Genomic DNA, 20,960 nt, shown 5'->3' with positions numbered 1-20,960 from the left:
TAAGTTCAAGTCGAGGAGACTAACCACTTTTTTGGGGGGTTTTTTGGTTTTTTTTGTTTGTTTGTTTTTTGTTTTAATGTTAGAAGGCTCTAATACTTACTTCTGGACCAGCTTCACCTACAGGTCCAGAGGCCCCTGACTGGCCAATAGGTCCTGGGGGACCTTTATCACCAGGTGGCCCTGTGGGACCTTGTTTTCCTGGTGTACCCTAAAAAAGATGAGAAATATCATATCAAAATTTTAATCAGAAAACAAAGAAAGCACAAAAAACCTGCCATCTGCAAAACACTACTCATTAATCCAATCTGAAGTATCATCAACATTTGTAACTTCCAAAAACTGATAATTAGGGACAGTGTTCTGATAGATTTTGAATATATATTTAATATAGTGTGTATTTTTAAGCAGTTTGTGGTAGTTGCTTCTGAACAGACTTTTTATGACTAGAAGCTGCTGCTTTCAAGTTAGTCTATCTAGTAGTGACTCTAAGCATACACTCCCGTATATCAATATGTCTAATGGCATTACCTGCAATAGGAAAGGTCTATTTGACTCTGGAAAAATGTAATGCAATTTGAAATAAGTAACATGTTGAGGTTTTTTTCCTGTTTCAACACCAACAAATCTTGTTAGCCTGGAATAATTTCTGGCCAACTTTAACTATAAATTGACTTTATGGATCCAGTGGTAACGGCAGATCCTCCATACCATCCCTTTCATTAATACTCTGTTTAATGACTTGATCTCCTGGATCATTGGGCTTTCCAATAAATATCTATAAATCCTACATGAAAGCAAAGAGAGCACAAATGGCAATTTTGAAGATTGTAGTTCACAATTTATGAAATAGCAGTTACAGAGTATTTACTCACATTCAAGTAAACTTGGACACCTAAATGAAGAGTCTGGGGTTGTTTTTTTCAAGGATCTAGTTTTAAGTCAAATAGGAATATTTTAGCCAGAAGTCTTAATTAATGCTATTTACCTGCTTACTCTCAATTCAGGTTCAGATCTTCCACTATGGCAGAAACAAGATCTCCCACCTCACGCATTTGCATGAGAGTAAGTTATTTACAATTCTCTCTATATTCGCTCCTGCAATTGGAGTTTCCAACCTTCTCCCTTGTGCTATGGGGCACTATGCTCTCAACCCCAGAAAGACAATGAGAATGCCCAAGCCTGGCGGTATACTGACAGGATCATTACTTACTGCAGGACCTGGCAGCCCTGGCATGCCTCTTTCCCCTCGCTGTCCTGGCATACCAACAATACCTCTTTGACCAGTAGTTCCTGCTGGACCTGGGGGGCCATCTGGGCCCTGAAATCCACAAAGGATAAAACAAAATTACTACCATTTCAGTAGCAATAAGTATAAGCAGCAATGAGACCAAGACCAGAGTTGGTCTAGGGAGAATTAATAACATAAACCAAGACGTACCGGCTGCCCGTCTTCACCTGCATCACCCTTGTCTCCAGGACCACCAGGAGGCCCAGCTGGCCCTCGATCTCCCACACGGCCATGAGAACCGGGATCACCACGAAGACCTGGGGGACCTTCTTTTCCTGGCTCGCCAATAGGCCCAGCAGGCCCTGGAGCTCCCTAAGAAGATTGAAACACCTCATTACATTGGACCCTTTTCTGATCAGGACAATTAAATTCTAAGGACTGTGTTTTGATAAACTATAAATATGCATACTCTAAGGAAGGCCCAAAGTGTGAATGAGCTAAGAGCTATTATATGAAACAAACATCTCATCAAATTATGTCCAAGCTCTACCTTCTCTCCCCCACAATTTGCATTCCAAACTCCCTCCTTTAAAAGACACTCTCTTTTTTTGTTTCTTCTTTTTTTTACCTCACCTGCCCAACTACTGCTAGAAAACGCCCCATTGCCCATTCTTTCCAATATCATCAAGCTCACGTCCATAATCAAACCTTCCATTCACATGGTACAAATTAATGTTTTAATGGACCTTTGTTCATTTCTTAAACACTTTTAAAAGGCTTCACGTTTATATTATGTTTTCCATAATTGTCACCTTTTGATAAAGTCACGATGACTATAAGTTATTTTTCTCATCAAAACATTAAAGGGCATATAAAGAGAGTCAGAGTTCTCTGTGTGGAGTTGAATCCTTATTTGTTGATCCACAGCTAATTTTTTTTTTTTTGTAGTGTTTCTGAAAATGTTTAGACATGAGAGATTCTGTGGTTTTGTTTTGGTTTGGTTTTTTAATTTATTTTAATGGATCTTATGAGTAACTCCACCAATGAGATAACCAGGCAGAGGCCTCTTCCTTTTCCAAAAACTCTCCTAACTTCAGTCACCACTGAAGAGACAAAAAAGTAAAAAGTACATGAAGATATAGGTTGCTGGTTTGCTCCTGTAAGCAATTAAGTCATTACAGCAGCCTGAACAGCTCAAAGCCTGCTTAACTCAGTGAAGTCTTGCACTAATTTGGACACACTGACACTAGATCAAGCCCAAGATTAACACATTTTATTTGATAACATCAAATGTAAGCATGCAGTCACAGAAGTCAGTGCTGACGAGCTGTTCTATTCCATAGAATTAGGCCATGAACACTGCCTCACCTTTCCTGCTTTCTTCAGGTTTCCACAACCAATTTATAAAACACATGTATTAGGAATATGACAACTGACTTACAGTAGGTCCTGGAGGCCCAACTCTTCCAGCAGATCCTGGGAATCCAGTAGCACCCTAAAAAAACATTTTAATGCACTGTTTACCTCAAATGTTCTCAGCTGAATTAGTGAGCAAATGTTATAATTACAGACTGTTAAAAACAAGCCGAGATGAGATGATACACACATCACATAAAATTTCAGGATTAGCTTATCGTCAGTCAGGTCACAAAAAATAAAATCTACTTACAGGTGGACCCTGAGTTCCTCTACCACCTTTCAGACCAGGAACACCTGGAGGGCCCTAAGAGGAAAGGAGAAAGAAAGGTGTGAACACCCAAGACATTTTTAATAAGCAAGATCAGCCTATGTCACTGTTTCTCTGACAATGTTATTTATACTTACTGGTGGACCAGGAGACCCAGCAAGGCCCTGTGGTCCTGGAGATCCAGCATCTCCTTTCTGTCCAGGTTCTCCGGGTTCACCTTTCACACCTGGCTGACCATCAGGGCCCTGTAAGAAATAATATTTAGAAAAGACATCAGATCAGAGAATACCAAATCTTTCCAGCCTAATGAAGTAATTTTTTAGGGAATTTCTAGAAGACAAAAAATAACAAGTGAACAAATCAGCCCAGAAAACAGTGCATTTGTTCAATGGTTCAGCTCAGGAGAAATCTAATAGTTCAGCACAGCTTTTATAGAAGATCACAGATGGGATTTTCCGAAGTCTGTGAAGTCAGAATTTCAATTTAAAAAATTTTCTTATCTAACATACATTTTTCTTTCCTTTAGATTTTCTATTTTCCTCAGCAGCTATTACATATCTAAAAGCAAAAGGGACTCAACAAACATCTTTTCTTGTCTTTTTTTTTTTTTTTCCCCAGCAAGGGTAACAGATGCCTGACTCTCTGTGAAAGGTCTGAAACACAACATTTAGCCTGTGGGAAAGTTTGGGGTATTCACCAGAGAACTCACAAACCTTCCATTTGGTTCATCAATTCATTCCAGCTGTCACTACTCATAGAGCAAATCTTTGCTACCTTCAGTAGCACTTTATAACTTGCCTCATTTTAATCTCAAAGGAGCAACATAACATATTCATAAAAATATGAAATCTGGTGAGCAATTACATAATCATGCCAACAAAATGACTTTTCAAGTGCCTAGGGTATTTATTGGCCCTTTTCTTTACTTGATATACTGATGGGAAAAGAAACGGCTCTTTTTGTAACAAAAACGCAAGTCACGTTCCAGAACACTGCTGTATTATTCATGATGAAGTAAACGACCTCAAAGAATGACCAAAGGAAACTCATTAATGTTACAAAACACATACCGGAGGACCAGCAAAACCAACAGCGCCAGTTGGGCCATTTTCTCCTCGGGAACCCTGGTCAAAAAATTTAGAAAACTGTATTCAACATAGAAGTCTTTCTACATACAGTATAATTTGCAGTTAAATACACAAAAAAGGATGTGAACTATTTACTATCATAACTTAGATTATACTTTACCTCTATTAATCATAATCAAATGATCTTTTAATCACAAAATAAACAATGTTAACTATGATGTTAAGACCTGCCATGTGTTCAAGACTATATGTAAACTTTCAGAATTTAGAGATGGAAGGCATGTGCAAGCTCTAAAAGCACAATAGGAGAAATTCTGCTCACAACCACTCCCAGTGATAGCAGGATCAGGTGAAGTGCACACACTTTATGCAGCCCACCATTCCAATCAGATAGAATGGGGAAAAAAAAGAATAGTTTGAAGATGTATTCTACAAAGTCAGAATGGGCTATGAGCTGCTTCAACTGAGCTTCCCACACAACATTTGTTTGGAAAAGAAGGAGCTGAAGGCTGCCAAGCTCCAGCACTCCCAGAGGGGTGGAAGCTACTCCTATTTACACTGGAAATAAGGCTGGTCTGATTTATGACAGAGCCATAATAAATTCCAAGCAGTATGATGGATCTAGAAGGGCTGAGCCTCTAACTCCCTAATCAAAGTCAACGCTTAAAATCCTTAAAATCACAAATAGACTGAAGATGACAAGAATTAGTGTAATTAGATGAGAACTAAGATATACTTCTGTGCTTTGCCATCTAAATATTTGTACGTGTACAGTAGTATTTGGTATAGGCATGCTTTTAAACAATCAAAAGTGGTGGCATACTTTCTGGAGTGAGCTAATTGAGGGTAACTCTATGTAAAGATTCCCCTAAAATAAGTATAGGACTGAGGAACAAAATCTGCCAATAGCTTTGCAAGTGCACAGCATCAAGACAGAACTACAGGTTTTGGCTACAAAGAAACAAAATGAGAGACAAAACCTGGAGTTTGGATCGGTGTTAGATATTGTTAACTTACACCAGGCAAAAACCAAACATGTTTACTCACAGGGTTTCCACGGGAGCCAGGAGGACCAACTAGACCTCGAGGACCTGGTTCACCCTTAAAATAAAATTAGAGATTATTTCCCAAGTAACTTATTAGACAAGTAGCAGAACTGCCAATAAATTTTGGCAATATTAAGGAACTTCAGTAGAGAATAGCATAAAAATCTGTTTACCTTTTCACCAGTGGGACCTGCTGGACCCATTGGGCCTATTGGACCAGGGAGACCCTTTTGAACAAATCAAGATAAAAGGAAGTTAGAAAAGTCATGGTTCAAAACTGTTACCTTAAAACTCCTCATATGTTACTATTTCCATACGCTTTTTCATTCCTTTAAATTCTTTTCCTTTATCTCTGAAATCTTCTTGGGTCTTTTTTACCTAAAATTTACTTGCATTTCCTCTCCAATTGACCAAAATCCCACATCTCAAAAGCCCTGCATTCATTCATTCTCTCTTTTTTCACTACCTCCATCTTCTGCTTTATGCCACATTTATGAATAAGGCCAATGACAAAAAAAGCCCTGGGTTTATCTCACTCTCTCCAGAAGAAATGATGATCTTTTTTCCCCACTTGCACAGAAGCTCTCTAATTGTTTTATGCTGGTATTTGATTCCTTAAATTAATTTTAATGTATCCATCATTACTTTTGAAGATTAATTTATGTCTTGAAAACTCCACAAAAGTGTCCTTTTCCTCTTCATCATGCAGTTAGGCAAATACGTTCCAATCTCTCCATCCAAACCCACCAACTGCACGTGATGATCCTGCAGCACTATTCATATTTCGTTCTTGAATATTCAGATAGCCCAATTACAATTCTCTTTCAATAGAAAGAGAGTACCACAAATTTGCACCAAGTTTATCTTGAACAAAATTCCTCCTCCCCCAACAGCCTGCACTGCAAATTGGTTCAAATTGAAAAGAAATACAAAAAAGACAGCATTAACAAAGGATACCACGTCACCATCAATGCTCTAGTGATCGGTAGCAGAGATATCTGCAGATACATTTCTTTAGAAGGGGATGTGCCTTTAGATCACCATTGCTTTACCTATTCATTTGTTACTGTAAGCTGTGTTGTCTTACAATGACTAAGAACTGTTCTGTATCTTTGGATACTATCTGACTGACAAAGAAATTCCAGCTCACAGCTACCAAATGTGAGAGCTTCTGGATGCTAGGGTTTCTCAAAAAGACTTCTCTACTTTAACTAGAAATTCAGTCCAGTCAGAATCCTCATCTTTCCTATGCATTTCAGATTTCCAAATGCCTAGCAGTTAGTACTCAAACTGGTTTGCAAAACCCAAGAATCTCAGACAGATGCAATTTATCTAAAAACTAACTCCAACAGCTTCCAGAAAGAAAATATAGTCAATGCATATACAGCAAACCCAGCACATTTTGGACAGTTCATCTATGCAGAAGTGTGCATGCAACACATCTTGAACATATTGGATTCGTTGCATGCGAGCAGACCAGCCATGTTATTTATGCACAGAAGGTTCAGATGTTTCCACAAGTGTCCGCAACTTGCTGCACGTATGGGGCTCTGTACATTTACAGGAATTTTCACCGGTGAAACTCAGGACAGACCACGGGCAATTTAGTCTAAACAATGAGGTATCTGCTTTAGTCCAAGAGTCAGAATGGGTGGGTTTGCTTTTTGGCTATTGATTTCTGCCTGTTTCTTTTTTCATATTTTTACTCTAGTCAGTTTAGCTGAATCCCAAATGAACAGACTACTTCTGGGAATTCTTTCTATTGACATCTTAACTCTCATTCTTGATTACATGAAACATGGGCTTGGAACATAGATTTCCTAAAACATTGTGAACAGCAGTCTTGAAAAACTTGGAGACCAAATTTGGAAGGTGGGGGAATGAGAATGACTGTCAACCCATGATATCACCAAGTTGAGTAGTGTTTAACTGTATGAGCTGAGTACCTTTAGCACATTAAACAATCTGGTGTGTGGAGAGTAGGTCTAAAAAGAGCAATAGATTTACTTACTCTTGCCCCATCATTACCAGCTGTACCTTCAGCACCTTTCTCACCTATGCCGCCCTGTGGAAAATACCCAGAAAGTCTCAGTTATGACACCAAATACTGAGTAGTTTATACCCTGGAACAACCACAGTGTTAAGGGACAGGTGATTCTACTCAGCACAACAGAATTAACCAGACTTACTCTATCACCCTTGGGGCCAGGTGTTCCAGCAATCCCTCTTTCTCCAGGCATACCTTGAAGACCTGGTGGGCCCGGATCACCAGGCGTCCCACTAGGGCCTGGGTTTCCCTGAAGCAAATAAAGAACAAGTTGTTGTCTATTCATCTGAGAAGTAGCTTTGTCTCTAGGCTGCAGAACATTCTGTGCCTGTCTTGAAGTCTCTGGGGTACAGTTTTAAGTAACAATTTTCTCTTAAATTTGGACTTTATTCATGTCTAAATACTTTTCCCATTGTGTTACTCAGGAAGTTCGGTTGTAACACCATAGTCCTTCCAAATAAATTGGTATTTACTCAGTGCGTATTGGGGATGAAAGCAGGAAAAAAAAAGAAGCTTGAGCATCTTACTAACTTGTCCTTGATGCCACATGTGTCTATTACACCAACTAGCTACAGGTAGAAGTTGCCAGGGGCAGAGACACTTTATTTATGCTTTGCTTCTCACAGCTCATGTCCATTACAGGTCCTGTAAAGGCACTTCCTACCCGGGTGACCTTCCTAGGCCCAATTATATCAATTGCAGGTGAAAGAAAGGCATGCAGTTTTCAGTATGTTCTTTTAAACACTCAACCCTGCCCAGGCTCTTCATGTAAACTGATATGGTTTTTAAAATGAAGCCATTGCCAGAGGTTTTTCTGCAGTGCAGAAATGGCTTTACTGTATTTTACTGAGAAACAGAAACCATTTTAAACTTCAGACCTATGTAAATTAATACAAAATGTGATTTCTCAACACTAGTATCTTGCAAGTTATTGATATTGTTATAGTAGAATAACTTGTATCTCCTCTTAGAACCGTCATATAAACAAGATACCCTTCATGAAAAGATATCCCTTTTACAACAAAAAAAGCTCTCTCATGTTCATGCAGGTGAGCAGAATTATACATTACATCACTGCAGCAACACACATCTCAGTCCAGCTTACCTTTGGACCATCAGGACCATGACCTCCAGCCATACCCTTTTCACCCTGAAGTCCTGATGCACCTGGTTCTCCCCTTTCCCCTGGATTGCCACGTTCTCCCTACAAAATGGAAAATTATTACTCATTTAGAAGTCAGGGTACAGTTTTGGTAGACAAAGTCCAAAATACATCCTAAGTGCAGCACTGCTATTTGAACAAAGAATCTGTGAACAAATTCTAGTAGAACTGATCAAAAAAACCCCAGCTTTATATATTTATTGTTAAAGGTAGGGGAAATAGCATGTTGGTCAGCAAACTAAAAACTGTCATTTCACAGCTGTAAAACAAATCACTTAGCAGCTAGTAATCAACACCACTTCATGAGCTATGAAGCCATTAAAGGTGGTAGGTTTTACAAAACCCATCTTAAAACGTATCTATGTTTACAACCATTTTATTGGTGGGAAAAAAAGTCAAATATTCACTTCAGCTGTTAAAGTCCATATTCTATATGAACTCTCAACCTGAGAGAACTATTACAAATGTTTAAACTCTGAAAGAAAATACTTACCCTAGGGCCCAATGGACCAACAGCTCCAGGATCTCCAGGAACACCCTAGAGCAGAACAGAACTCACCATCAGAATGAAAGCATTATTCATAATTAATTTCCATAGTTATGGAAATTAAAGATAAAAATTTTCATTTCCAAAGTACTACAAATGTAGATGGCTAGTTCTGAATATTATCTGTCCATGCCAAGAGGAGATAGTCCAACTCAGTCCAAGATGATGGTCAGATTCTAGTAATTATTTTATCCAAAAGCAGTTCTCAGCTTGCAGACTACATCAGTACATATTTTGAAACAGAGTGGAAAATTAAATTACAAAGAGAAGAATAGATAAAGCTACTTTCATGAAGTGAATTAGTGTTAAATTACACAGAAATTACCTGATCACCTGGTTTTCCTCCCTCACCTGGAGGACCTGGTGGCCCTGGCAAGCCCTGTAAAAAAAGTAAATACAATCGTCTCTAACACGATAGAAAGTTATGTAGATCCAGAATTAAGACACCAAGAATATGAATGTAGTATTATATTCAGTAGAAGAGTATGCCCTCAGAGACCCCCAAGCAAAATAGTTACATAAATACTTCACCAAAGTGTTTTCCCCCCTCTAAATGAGATAGCAGCCCTTCTTTAACATTTGCAGGACATATGCATATCAGCTTTAAAAATAAAGTTCTCTATAAACAGAGATTGACTTAATTAATACTCTGATATCAAAACAATTCTGTTGCTTCATATTTGGAAGATCTTTGGAAAATCTCCAGATCAAAACTGAAAACCAACAAAGGTTTTCTCAAGGGATACAGAGCTGGTATGTAAGCAGTTGCCAGTTCAGTTTAGTGCATAGCTGATTTGAAAGCCAAGTATCACTAATTATTCTGAGGATCATTGCCTTAGTTCTGAAGTTATGTTTTGTTAAACATCACTTGATTGAATTTCTCCAATTGATAAAGTTGATAAAGACACTGCTGTTTATTTTTTTCCTTAAAAAAGTTAATACACATACCTGAAACCCTGTAGGACCTGGAGGGCCTTGTTCTCCTCTTTCTCCTGCCAGACCCTAGACAAAAGAAAGTAGTAACTCTACGGTAGAGGAATATAGACAGGCTCCACAATTTTTCTTCACTCTGAATACCTATATTTTTAATTACGTATTTATTTATTATACATTTTTACTTACCCCAGGCCAAGATATACCCTATATAAAAGATGTAATAAGACATATCTTATTTCTTTAAGATCCCCTCCCCAAAATTCTGTGCTGACAGGAAAACAATCATAGAATCATTTAGTTTGCGAAAGATCTTTAAGATCATCAAGTCCACTCAGTTCCACTGAAACCAAGAAAGCTAGGAAAATGAACTATGAGAAAATTTTGCTCCTTACACTATTTTTTTGTAATGGTCAGTAAAAGGAATTAGACTACTAATATATATTTTTTCAATTCAAAGCTTCCCATTTTTCTATGAAAATTTTTTCTTTAAATGTTCTTGGGATTCTTTGATTGGAATCAGCAACTGGCATGAAGATAGATAAAAACAGAAAGAGTAATGAATGGATAGAGCAATGGGCATGCAGGCAGAGTGGTAAAAGTCGACTTACTGGTGGGCCGACAGGACCGGAAGGGCCAACTTCACCATCTTTACCAGGGGCTCCCTAAATTAAAAGGAGACAGGAAGAAGTCTTGTGTAATGAACATAGATAACAGAAAAGCAACATTTTCTGTAATCACTGCAAGCAACAGTCACACTCACTCTCTGTCCTGGGACGCCTGCATTGCCTGCTTCTCCAGGTTTTCCAGGATCACCCTAATTTGCAGAAATAAAAACTACTATTTTTAGATACTGTTTTAATCCATTAAAATACATGCAAATGTTTAAATTTAAACAGACCTTGGGTACCAAGTGCCATACTCACACTACTACCCTTTGGCCCAGGAAGGCCCATGCTGCCTGGCTGACCTCTGATTCCTACTGAACCTGCTGGACCTGGACGTCCATCCTCTCCAGGAGCGCCCTACAGAGAAAAAACATTTTCCATATTAAATTGGAAAGTATTTGTATATATGAAAAAATAACATTAATCTGGTTAGGTGCCATGGTTATCAGTCAAGATGTCTTTAAAGCAGACCTAGCTTTTAGCCATACTGCTGGATTTAACCAAATACTACACAATTATCATCATTGAGCCACTATGTACAAATACTTTATTGTTTCCCTAAAGAGACATTTAGAAAAGATACTTAGTTCAAAATGATTTTTAAAAAATTGCAGTAGCTGCTAAACAACACATACTGCTACACAGACAAAACTAAAGGAATCTTATCGGCACTATTTTGGAGCTGGGAATCTACAGTGAACACTGAAGAGAGAAGATGAACCTTCAGAAATCAAGAAAATTCAAGTTAATAAAAGTAATTTCAGTGAGTTGGGACCTTTGAATTACTGTTCCCTTGCCGAAAGGACTAATTTTTGTATCGCTTACCAAGGGGCCAAGTTTTCCTTCAGGGCCTTGAACACCTGGATTTCCTGTCAAACCCTAAAAGCGGGAATAGAGAAATGTAAATAAATCCAAAATGTATGCTCAGTTACTAACATGTTACAAACACTAAGATGTTTTTTTACACAAGAATATCTTCTCTGTATCATCCTCACTTTACAGCTTCATCCCCCACTGTCTTTGGTCTTCCCTTTTTCTATTCTTCCTTTTACTGCCTTTACACCTCTTGAGCTTCTCACAGGCTCACCTTTATTTCTGCCAGCATCGCCCAGTGATCTATATCACATCTTGTACTTGCTGCTTCCTTTCTCTCCTTTTGTGATATTCTAAATTCTCCCCAAATATTTTTCCTGAAAAAAATCTCTAGATGACATGCACCACTCAACTATGTAAGTAATCAATCACCAATTTAATGAAGGTCTGGCCTTCAATTCATGTTATCTGTGGCAACTATGTGTCTTACAAGCACGCTTCCTTCACTTGCATTAGCCAGTCTCAGTCAGGGCTATTTCTCCTGTTTCAAAGACAAAAGGAACCTATGCTTCCAAACATCAGCAGGAAGAGAGGCAGGTATTTTGGCCTTTACCCTTCAAGTAGCCGCACTGAAGCAAGTCTGTCCTTGTATGACAGACAGCTTCTTAATTCTGAAAAGGTCGTTGCTGCCTTTTGAAAATCAAAACCATCATGGTTTATAGTGTACTGCTATTAGTTCCTTACCCTTGCACCTGGGAGGCCAGATTCACCAGGACGCCCAGGATCTCCCTGACCTCCTTTAGGACCAGAAGAACCTGCTGGACCACGCTCTCCTTGAGCACCCTAGAAAGATACCAATGGGATACTAGTTAACAGGTAGAACGGCAACAGTAAGAGAAGGTTAAATAAAACATGTATCTTCTATTAAGAACCTATTTTCGCAAACAGAGTTCCAAATAATTAATACTTTTTTTATTATTATTATGTTTTTCCCAAATTAGTACTTAAAAGTTGCCTGTTCAGTAAATAAAATTTATATAAGAATTTTAGAATCTCTGTATTTTTACCAAAAAGTTAGGGATTTACAGAAACACTAGACAAATACACATGTGAGTCACTTCCCTGGAAATGTTATAGCAGTTAGGAAAGCCAAAGACAGATAAGCTCATCAGTTCAAGCAACAAGTCTAGAAAAACTATACCACACACAAAGAAAAGGCAATTTTTCAAATAGTTACCTACTAGATAGCAATCATAAAGCAATATATTAGTAGAACAGGTCAACAACTCTTATCTATTCACATTTTAGCATGAGAGAGCATTAAGTCAGGGACAAGCAAGCAAAGCTGAATATCACAGGAATTGAAAGTCAGTTTTCCCAAAAAAATTTTAGTCTCAAAACATTCAGACCGCTTTCTGGCATTTGTTAATTCCTTTTGATCCTGCTTCCAGTGATTTTGAAAATCTATCTATTTGTCCAGAAGCAGATTTTTTTTTATGGAACACTTTCTTTCTATATATCTGTATGTACAAAAATTTAACAAATGACCCAATAAAAGATGGACGCTTTAATTTCATTTACCTTTGGTCCAGGCAACCCATCAGAACCTGGAAAACCACGGTTACCAGGAGCACCCTGGGAAAAGCCATAGATACAAGACGATTACCTTAACTTTTACACAACTTATTGCAAATAAAGTACTTGATTTATGGTTTGGGGGTTCAGTTTATTTCCTTACAGCTTTCTTACTTCAATACTGTACACTTGCTTTTTTTACCACTTGGAATGGTAAAAATACCAGTTTCACTCATGCACGCTGAAGCGCTCCTTTTATGTGAATGGCCTCATTTGAAAGCAAAATGGCCATTTGTATAGGGTTAAGCTAAAAACCTGCAGTTTAGCTCATCATAACTCCATCATTTCTCCTACCATAGTATCCTGTGCACTGAATCCACAAATGAAAATATCCAGTGTCAAAAATAATGCACAGTATTAACTACTGTCAGGAAAATAAAGTTTGACTACACCCACAAGGAAGCTGTAAGAAAATTCATGATTAGGTCAAGAGGTTTTTCAGCTTAGCAGTGCATCTTTCGAGACATGTTATTCCTTTGGATTGCTTACCCTCTCTCCAACAGGACCTGGTGGACCTACTGACCCCGGATCACCTCGAGGACCTCTTTTCCCTTCTTCACCTACAGGGCCAATGGGACCCTGGGGACCTTGTGGGCCCTGGTGAAAGTAAAATGTTTTTTAAAAAAATCACTGTTAAGCTTACTACTTCTTGGGTATATTGAAACAGACTGTCTTCTAAACATCATAAACATTTTTCCAAATAAAGGAGAAAAAAAACCTAGTTGAGTTTTGAATCAGTTAAAATCAGCAGCTTTTCAGCATCACCCTTTGTCTTTCACAATGTTTATAAGCTACTATTTCAGTAAGAATTGCACTATGAATAGACTGTAATTCTGCAGTTTGGCCGTACAGTGCTTCTTATCACCTACACACAATCATTCATATTGATTATTAATAGGACAAGCTGCAAAGGATTCAAAATTCAGTGAAACTCTCATAGAAATTCTCAAAGGAGAAGACAGTCAGTGGTAGGGAAACCATTACTTCATGTGTATGTGTTTGTCAGTTATTACACAATCATTTAAATAGTGAGAAAGAAAAACTAAAGACTGGTCTAGCCCGGTTCACTATGGTTTATCTTCCACAATAACTACTCTAGTGATTATGAGTATCAGAAGTGTCTTGAAAATTTTAAGAATCTATTCAAAATACTCATACAGCCCTTGTGATTCCTTTTCATCTCACAAAGCATATGGAGACTTACAGGTTCACCTTTGGGTCCTGCTTCTCCCTTGAAACCTGGGACACCAGGGTCTCCCTGAAAACAAACACATGAATAACATCCATAAGATTAAAACTCTGCATAAATCATTTGAACATTTTGTATCATGCTATGAAACAGAAGAACATCTCCTAGTTTAGTGACTAGTTGTAGGCAATATAATAGGATGTTTATAATGGTTTGTCTTTCCCCTTAGCATGCTTGTTTATTATGATGTTATCAAGACAAAAACCTAAACAAGCAAATTTCAGGAGATAACTGTCACTGTTGTCCAAGTTTATATAGACACTCTTCTTTCTTAGACCTTTAAGAAAGCAAAACCAGTATTTTTGACACACAGAAGATTAAGAAGATCCGAGTCTCAGCATACTCACTCCCATGCTATTAATTTATTTAAAGGAGCCCACTGCTAATCACTGTTTTAGTTTCACAGTGTGACACATTTGCAAGACATTACGATTTCCACAAAGACAGACACATCATTACCGGCTGGCCTCGAATACCGGGTGGGCCAGTACTGCCTTGTGGTCCTGGGGAACCAGGTGGACCTGATAAACCAGGGGGGCCTCCAGTGCCTGGAGATCCCTACAAACAGAAAGAACAGCAAGCACAGTAAGGAAACATAATAAACCCAAGAAAATAAAAGAAATTCACTTACATAATTTCTTCAACAGATGATACGATTACTTACAGTAGGGCCCTTAGCACCTGGGGAACCATCTGAACCTTCAGTACCCTAAAGATAACATACTAATCATTAAAATTCATTTTAAAATTTATGAAATAACATTAATTTTAATTTCAGTATGAGAAGCAAAATATGATAGTTATTTTATCCACTTTACAAGACCAGACAATAAAGGCTATTAAAAAATACAGCAACATATGATCTACCTGTGCAAATGCAAATATGGGTAAAAAAGCATGCAAGTTAACATGATTTTTAATCTTTAAGATCTTATGTTTAAGCTTAAGCTTTACAATACTTCTAGGATTGAGATGGTATCAAGCTGTGTAACCTTCATTTTTCCAAGCTGTTTTAATTAAATAATGAAAAGTTATTTTCCAAAAAAATAAGAAAACAAACTAATGAGACCTTTCCTTTCCTGAGAAAAAAGTAATTTGAACAAAACTGTCAAGTGGGGTATTAAAATTCCCTATAAACAGGCAACATGCATGAGCTGAGCACTGAGGAACTCAATTTAATGTACTTACAGGAAGACCTTGTGATCCAGTTGGGCCTTGTGGACCTGTTTCACCTCTCTGTCCTTGAGGACCTTCAGGACCACGAGGACCCGTTGGACCTGCTTCACCCTAAGATTTCACATGATAAAACAATTGAAGATTATTTTGCTCTAAAAAGTAGCACTGCAAAGTAACTTAGGAGGATACTAAGTTAATAAGAGAAAAACAATTCAGGATTTGACATAGTTTATTATACTTAAAACATATTTTTGCTTACCTAATTCTGCTTCTACTACTTCTATGGCAATGTAAAAGTACAAACAGAATTTTTCCTCAACGTATACAAGGAAACTTACTACAGAGAAGCAGCACTATATCCAGTGGCCCAAATCAGATCAAATATTTTAGACAGATATCTCTCTAAAAACGCAGTATGTATCTGCAAGTTGACAACTTTTTTTTTTAGCTTCATTAACAGCTAAAGCTTAAGATTTAGAAATTATAAGACATTTGAGGGGGTTTTTGCACAGTACAAACTCACTGTTGCAGCACCATATTAAATATAAAATCCCTGTAAGATTGGACCAGATGCTCCAATAAAAAAATTCCTCCTGGCATCTCCTTTGAATTTTATCTTTATATATGAAATTTGCCTTTTGGAACTGATGGCCGTTAATATCACGCCGTCATGACTTAAGTCCACATCTTCATTGTATAGTCTGCTTAGCTTTTATGAGTTCAAAGCAGCTATTTCAATTTTACATCATCTGATGATCAAACTTTAATGTAGCTCCTCCAAGAGCTTTCATTGATTGATCACATGACAGCTTCTCCAAACAATTATTTAGGTATTAAGCAGTGCTTAGCCATACAAAAACATTTTATGATATGCACTAAAAGGTCTATTATTTAACCATATACATTATGTTAATGCTCTTATTAAGACTTACTAAGACAGAAAATCTGCTTCATGAATGTTGCCAGCTTCATAACAACACAAAACATCTGCTGAACTTGGCTACCTGACTAATTGAGAGTTTCTTGTTGTATAATTTTTTCTGATCATGTTTTAGGAGTGTAAAGGAACAAAGAGGAGCTACTGTGTGGAAGGCAAGTATAAGAAGTATAAGGAAGTTGTATGATCTGTCTTTTCTATCTTTGCAGTCATATTCTCAAGGGTAGGAAATAAAAAATGAGGACTTTCTTGAAAAACAAGAAAGAAAAGTCCCACAAAGACAGCGCTGCAGTCAATGTAAGTTTTCCATTTCAGCCCAGTCACACACAGCCACAAAGGTGGTAATCATCATTTGCTCTATTGTGATGAACTGTGCTACATCTCTGTTTGGGTTCAGGCATTTGCCTTGCCACTCTAGGTCATTTCAAAAAGTGTTCTTGGCTGAAACTGGAAGTTTCAACACTAGAAGGTACTGCTCCCATGCTGTCTTCAACTAGTCCTTGCAACTTAACTTGTAATAATGCATCTTGTTATTCCTTGAATATGCCGGACAGGATTCCTGAGGCACAGCATGACAGTCACCTATAATCACCCCTTAGCTCAAGCAAAAGTGAAAGCAAAGAAAGCATCCTAATTGTGGTGAATTGCAACTGCTTCATTTGGCTTCTGATTTCTTTCTTCTGTCTCAAGGTCTTGATTAAGATTGATTTCACAGCAACTTGTAGGGACCTGTATACATGTCAGTCTGAACACTCTGTAGTCTAGTACCCATTTTTTTTTAATTCTGTGCTGTTAGACATATTAAAAAGATATTTTTAGTTTTTACCTTTACACCAGGAGCACCTGGAAAACCTGGAGAACCAGTTATGCCAAGTGGGCCCTATAAAAGATGGACATACAAAGCTGTAATTCTGCAGTTTAGATCACACAGATTAGTATCTAATCACTGGGTAAATATGGTTCTGCCATTAAATGTATTTTTTTTTCATAAAACATTTGTCCATAACAAACCCAAAATAACTATAAATACCATTTTTCTAAGTGATACACATACATTTTATGGAATTGAGGTGTAGTATTTTAATAATGTATTTACTGACTTCAGAAAAGTTACAGCTCTTGATTCAGCTATTAATGCACAAATTGCAACATACACAGTTGACAATTATTATAGCAATTATTTTTTGATTTTAGTTTTTAACAAAATATCATATTCTTCTCACTTTTTATATCTATGCTACTGTGGTATGGTAATGAAAAGATCAGATATTTTGTTAAGTGGTCACAATTTGTTCTACAGAATGCATCAAAGGAGAGTTCCAATTCTTTTAAACTTAAAATAGTGATCTAAGGAAAAAATAAATACAAGCCACATCTACATTGAAACAGTTGGGTTGCTAGACAAGATTTTCAAGGTAAGTAACATGACAAGTGAAAATACAATTAAAGGCTATGAAACTACATGCCCTGCTTCCTAGTCTCCTGCCCAATTCAGGTTCCCAAATTCACAGCCAAATTCATTCGCAAGCTTCAAAACACAGATTTTGTATCAAATTTTCAAGGCTGTATAGACAAAGACGTACAGCAGAGACCGTTTACTGCTTGGATCTTTGTTCAGAGATAGGCAGGGATTTCTGGAAACATAAGTGGAGAAAAGCTGGATTATACCACACCACGAAATATGATGCTGTGCAGATATACAACTTCAAGCTCCCCAAACTAGTATAGCTCTTCCCAAACAGCATTAAAACTTGAGATAGTCGATGTGTATCGAAGAAGGGCTGACAGCTTGGGCAGACTGTAGTATTGATGTGGCTACACTATTTCTAGTTCTAGAGCCAAGTTCTTGGTGCACTGCATTGCAGAGTGTAGGCACACCTCACATGGCTGCGAGGACATGAAGTTTGGGCAAGGTTGCAAACAGGTGGGGCTGCATTACATGGTAGACTGTCCAAACTCACTAGAAAGCAAACTTCAAGTGTATGCACTTGAATAAACCTATATGGTACGACACAAATCTTGTTTCGCTAAACAGAAAGACTTCCAATTAAGGGGTTTAGAGTAGATTTGTAAATTGTTCCCATTTTCCTAACGCTTCTTGAGATGGACAAGACATTCAACAGAAGAGCTTTCTACTGGATGGCGGCACACAGTGGTTGTAAATATTCACTACAACACTGCTCCAGATGATTCCTCTTTAACTTTTCTTGATTTTTCTCTCTTTTTGCAAAATACGATGCATACTGTGAAAAAACGTTCTATGTAATAAAGCTCTGCTGACAAACTTAATAGGAACAATCTGTCCCACCAAGCATTAATTACAGACAACATTTCTGCCATGACCTTGCACTGGATTTCTACAGAACTGATGTTAACAGCTCACTAAGAATATTTTTTAAAATCTGTGTCCCAGTTTATTGGGTCACAAATACATGTCTGCCAAATCTCTCTCTTGTTGCAGGAAGAATTCCAGAAGTATTGTACACACTGCACTGACCCAAATAACAATGCACTTGATTAACACTTCCTCCGATGAGAAACATATGCATTAAATACCAGTACCTCCCTTGTGACACTGCACGGGATTTTACCAAGAATGTTAGCCAACCAATAATCACATCCAGTGTAGCTGAGCTCATATATTATGCCAAGTAAAAATTTCAAGCTCCGTGTAGAATTTCATAGCTCAGGACCCAGCATTTTTTAAACTTTATAATTTGTTTTCAATATTGAAAAATGTTTCAAAGTTTCTTTTAAGAAGTTACCTTTCTTTTATGATACACTAAATAATTGAGGATTGGAGCTTTTAGACACTTATATTAATTTTTTGAGCCTCTGTTATAGTTAATTATTTCTTAATGAACTTTGTAATAAAACAGTCTGTTCATTAACATGACACAGGTAAATGAATGTTTCTCAAGACATATCACTATTAAACAAAGAGCAAAGAATCAAATTTTAATTGTAGACAGGTGTGGTTTGGGCTTTGAAGGGTTTTTTTTTTCCGGTGTGGTGGGTTTTGTTTTTTTGTTGTGGGTTGTCTTTTTTTAAGTTGAATATCATAAAGTGGTAAAGGTTCACACTGGCTGCATCAACAGGCAGAAATTGTCCACCACACCCCAGAATTAACGCTTCCAAAAAAAGCAAAAAAATATTTTTTAAAAAGCACATTTTTAAGGCAGAAGCTAGCCTTGCACAAATAGTACAAAAATCATCATAAGCTTTCATTTGCAAAAGCAACAAATAACTAACTGTATGTATGTCAATAATCCCACTGGCTTCCTAACACATTTGCTCATGTAAAGTGACTCAAATGCATTTTGCAAATGCGCTCTGAGGTTAGATTGTAGGATTGAAACCATTGCCCTTTGATACACCAACATCTACAGTTTAAACAGCCCTGTTGCAATCGTATGAGAACTACTACAGTCATGAATACCAGGCTTTCTCAGTTTGGCAGAGATTCACTCATATGCTTCCTGTTCTTCAGTTCAATGTGTGACTGTCACTAAACAAAAGGCTATCTTTTACACATTTTGTAATGGATCGACTGCAGGTAGCAAGTTCTGCTATCAGTAAGTGGCATTTCTTCTTGCCAGGAACAGGTGCCCCATTTGGCAACTTCATATACGAAGGAAGAAAACACACAATTATGAACTAGTTTGTACTACAGTGCGTGGCTTTAAGACACTTACCTCCCTACAACAGGGACCTAAAAGTGGCAAAGCATCACCCCTCCAGGGAAGATGCAATAGCCTACTCCTCTGCAAATTAAAACCTTCAGATGAAGTAAACTACAGAGTATGATTACTCAGAGGACAGCATTAAAGCTACAATGAGTAGAACTAGGAATTACTCACAGATAACTCCAGGTGCACTTACTGTTACCAGCAACTGCCAACAGTTTTTTGTGCTTCTTTTGGTAATGTCAAAAGGCAAGTGGCAAATAACACTGTGAAAAAAATCGGTGATTAAGAAAGAAAATTACCATTGGTCCTGGCTTCCCAGGCATACCATGCTGGCCACGTCCACCCTAGATATAAAAATGGACAAGACAGAATATTTATAAGAACTCTAACTAGTTTTTTCTTATAATTTAGTGTTAGCACTTGTGATAACAGCCATACAGACTAAAGCGATCAAAGAAATGCCGGATTGCAGAGCCCTCCAAACACTGGTATGGAAAACTTCCCGAAGAAATTAAGCTCCCCTCCAAGTAAAAGGATTTCTCTGTTTTCGAAGAGGCCGATATTTTGACAGTGTAATTGTATGGAGCATGTAACATAAATGAAGCACTTAAAAGTAATGGCAAGAAATGCCAGAAAAAACAACACTTGACATTGGAAATAAAGCAAGAGAAATTTCTACTCAAATATGATCTCATGTCAAGGCTAATGCCTCTTTTTGCTGAAAAGCAAAATAATTTTTAAGGAGACAGCTTTATTACCTGGAATTAAATTACAAGACTTAATTTAAATTAAAAGTCTAAATTTTTATTTTAAAACTTTTTTCCAGACAAAATCAATACATATTATTTCTAGTTCAGTAATTTTTGGTGAAAATAGCCTCTCAAGAGAAATTTCACAGAAACAAAGAAGAAATGTTTGTATCACAGAAAACAGTGTTCTGAGGGTATTTGGCCTCATGGGCAGCTCTGATATGAGAAATTACCATACAGCTAGCATTATCCATCTAAAACTCTTTGTGACTTTTGAAATTTACAGTTAAGGTGTCTCTCACACCA

General features: G+C 37.4%; 1 protein-coding gene across 1 annotated transcript in view; it reads right to left on the bottom strand.

The window, feature by feature from the left end:
* The window catches only part of COL5A2 (collagen type V alpha 2 chain), a 108,654-nt gene that overhangs the window by 10,452 nt on the left and 77,242 nt on the right, over positions 1-20,960 (bottom strand). Inside the window, exons 17-44 of the mRNA XM_086465985.1 lie at positions 20,205-20,249; positions 17,043-17,096; positions 15,292-15,390; positions 14,768-14,812; positions 14,563-14,661; positions 14,059-14,112; positions 13,344-13,451; positions 12,801-12,854; positions 11,964-12,062; positions 11,232-11,285; positions 10,665-10,763; positions 10,502-10,555; positions 10,350-10,403; positions 9,754-9,807; positions 9,131-9,184; positions 8,752-8,796; positions 8,202-8,300; positions 7,239-7,346; positions 7,061-7,114; positions 5,223-5,276; positions 5,051-5,104; positions 3,986-4,039; positions 3,053-3,160; positions 2,898-2,951; positions 2,670-2,723; positions 1,439-1,600; positions 1,211-1,318; positions 101-208 (exon numbers count right to left, since the gene is read on the bottom strand). Coding sequence (XP_086322111.1) covers positions 101-208; positions 1,211-1,318; positions 1,439-1,600; positions 2,670-2,723; positions 2,898-2,951; positions 3,053-3,160; positions 3,986-4,039; positions 5,051-5,104; positions 5,223-5,276; positions 7,061-7,114; positions 7,239-7,346; positions 8,202-8,300; positions 8,752-8,796; positions 9,131-9,184; positions 9,754-9,807; positions 10,350-10,403; positions 10,502-10,555; positions 10,665-10,763; positions 11,232-11,285; positions 11,964-12,062; positions 12,801-12,854; positions 13,344-13,451; positions 14,059-14,112; positions 14,563-14,661; positions 14,768-14,812; positions 15,292-15,390; positions 17,043-17,096; positions 20,205-20,249 — 2,088 coding nt within the window. The remainder of the gene's footprint in view (positions 1-100; positions 209-1,210; positions 1,319-1,438; positions 1,601-2,669; positions 2,724-2,897; positions 2,952-3,052; positions 3,161-3,985; positions 4,040-5,050; positions 5,105-5,222; positions 5,277-7,060; positions 7,115-7,238; positions 7,347-8,201; positions 8,301-8,751; positions 8,797-9,130; positions 9,185-9,753; positions 9,808-10,349; positions 10,404-10,501; positions 10,556-10,664; positions 10,764-11,231; positions 11,286-11,963; positions 12,063-12,800; positions 12,855-13,343; positions 13,452-14,058; positions 14,113-14,562; positions 14,662-14,767; positions 14,813-15,291; positions 15,391-17,042; positions 17,097-20,204; positions 20,250-20,960) is intronic.

The sequence above is a fragment of the Leptosomus discolor genome, chromosome 5, assembly GCF_034619465.1.
Source record: "Leptosomus discolor isolate bLepDis1 chromosome 5, bLepDis1.hap2, whole genome shotgun sequence".
In the NCBI taxonomy this organism is placed as follows: Eukaryota; Metazoa; Chordata; class Aves; order Leptosomiformes; family Leptosomidae; genus Leptosomus; species Leptosomus discolor.
The sequence above is the reverse complement of the archived record's forward strand: the minus strand, read 5'-3'. Positions and strand labels throughout refer to the sequence as shown.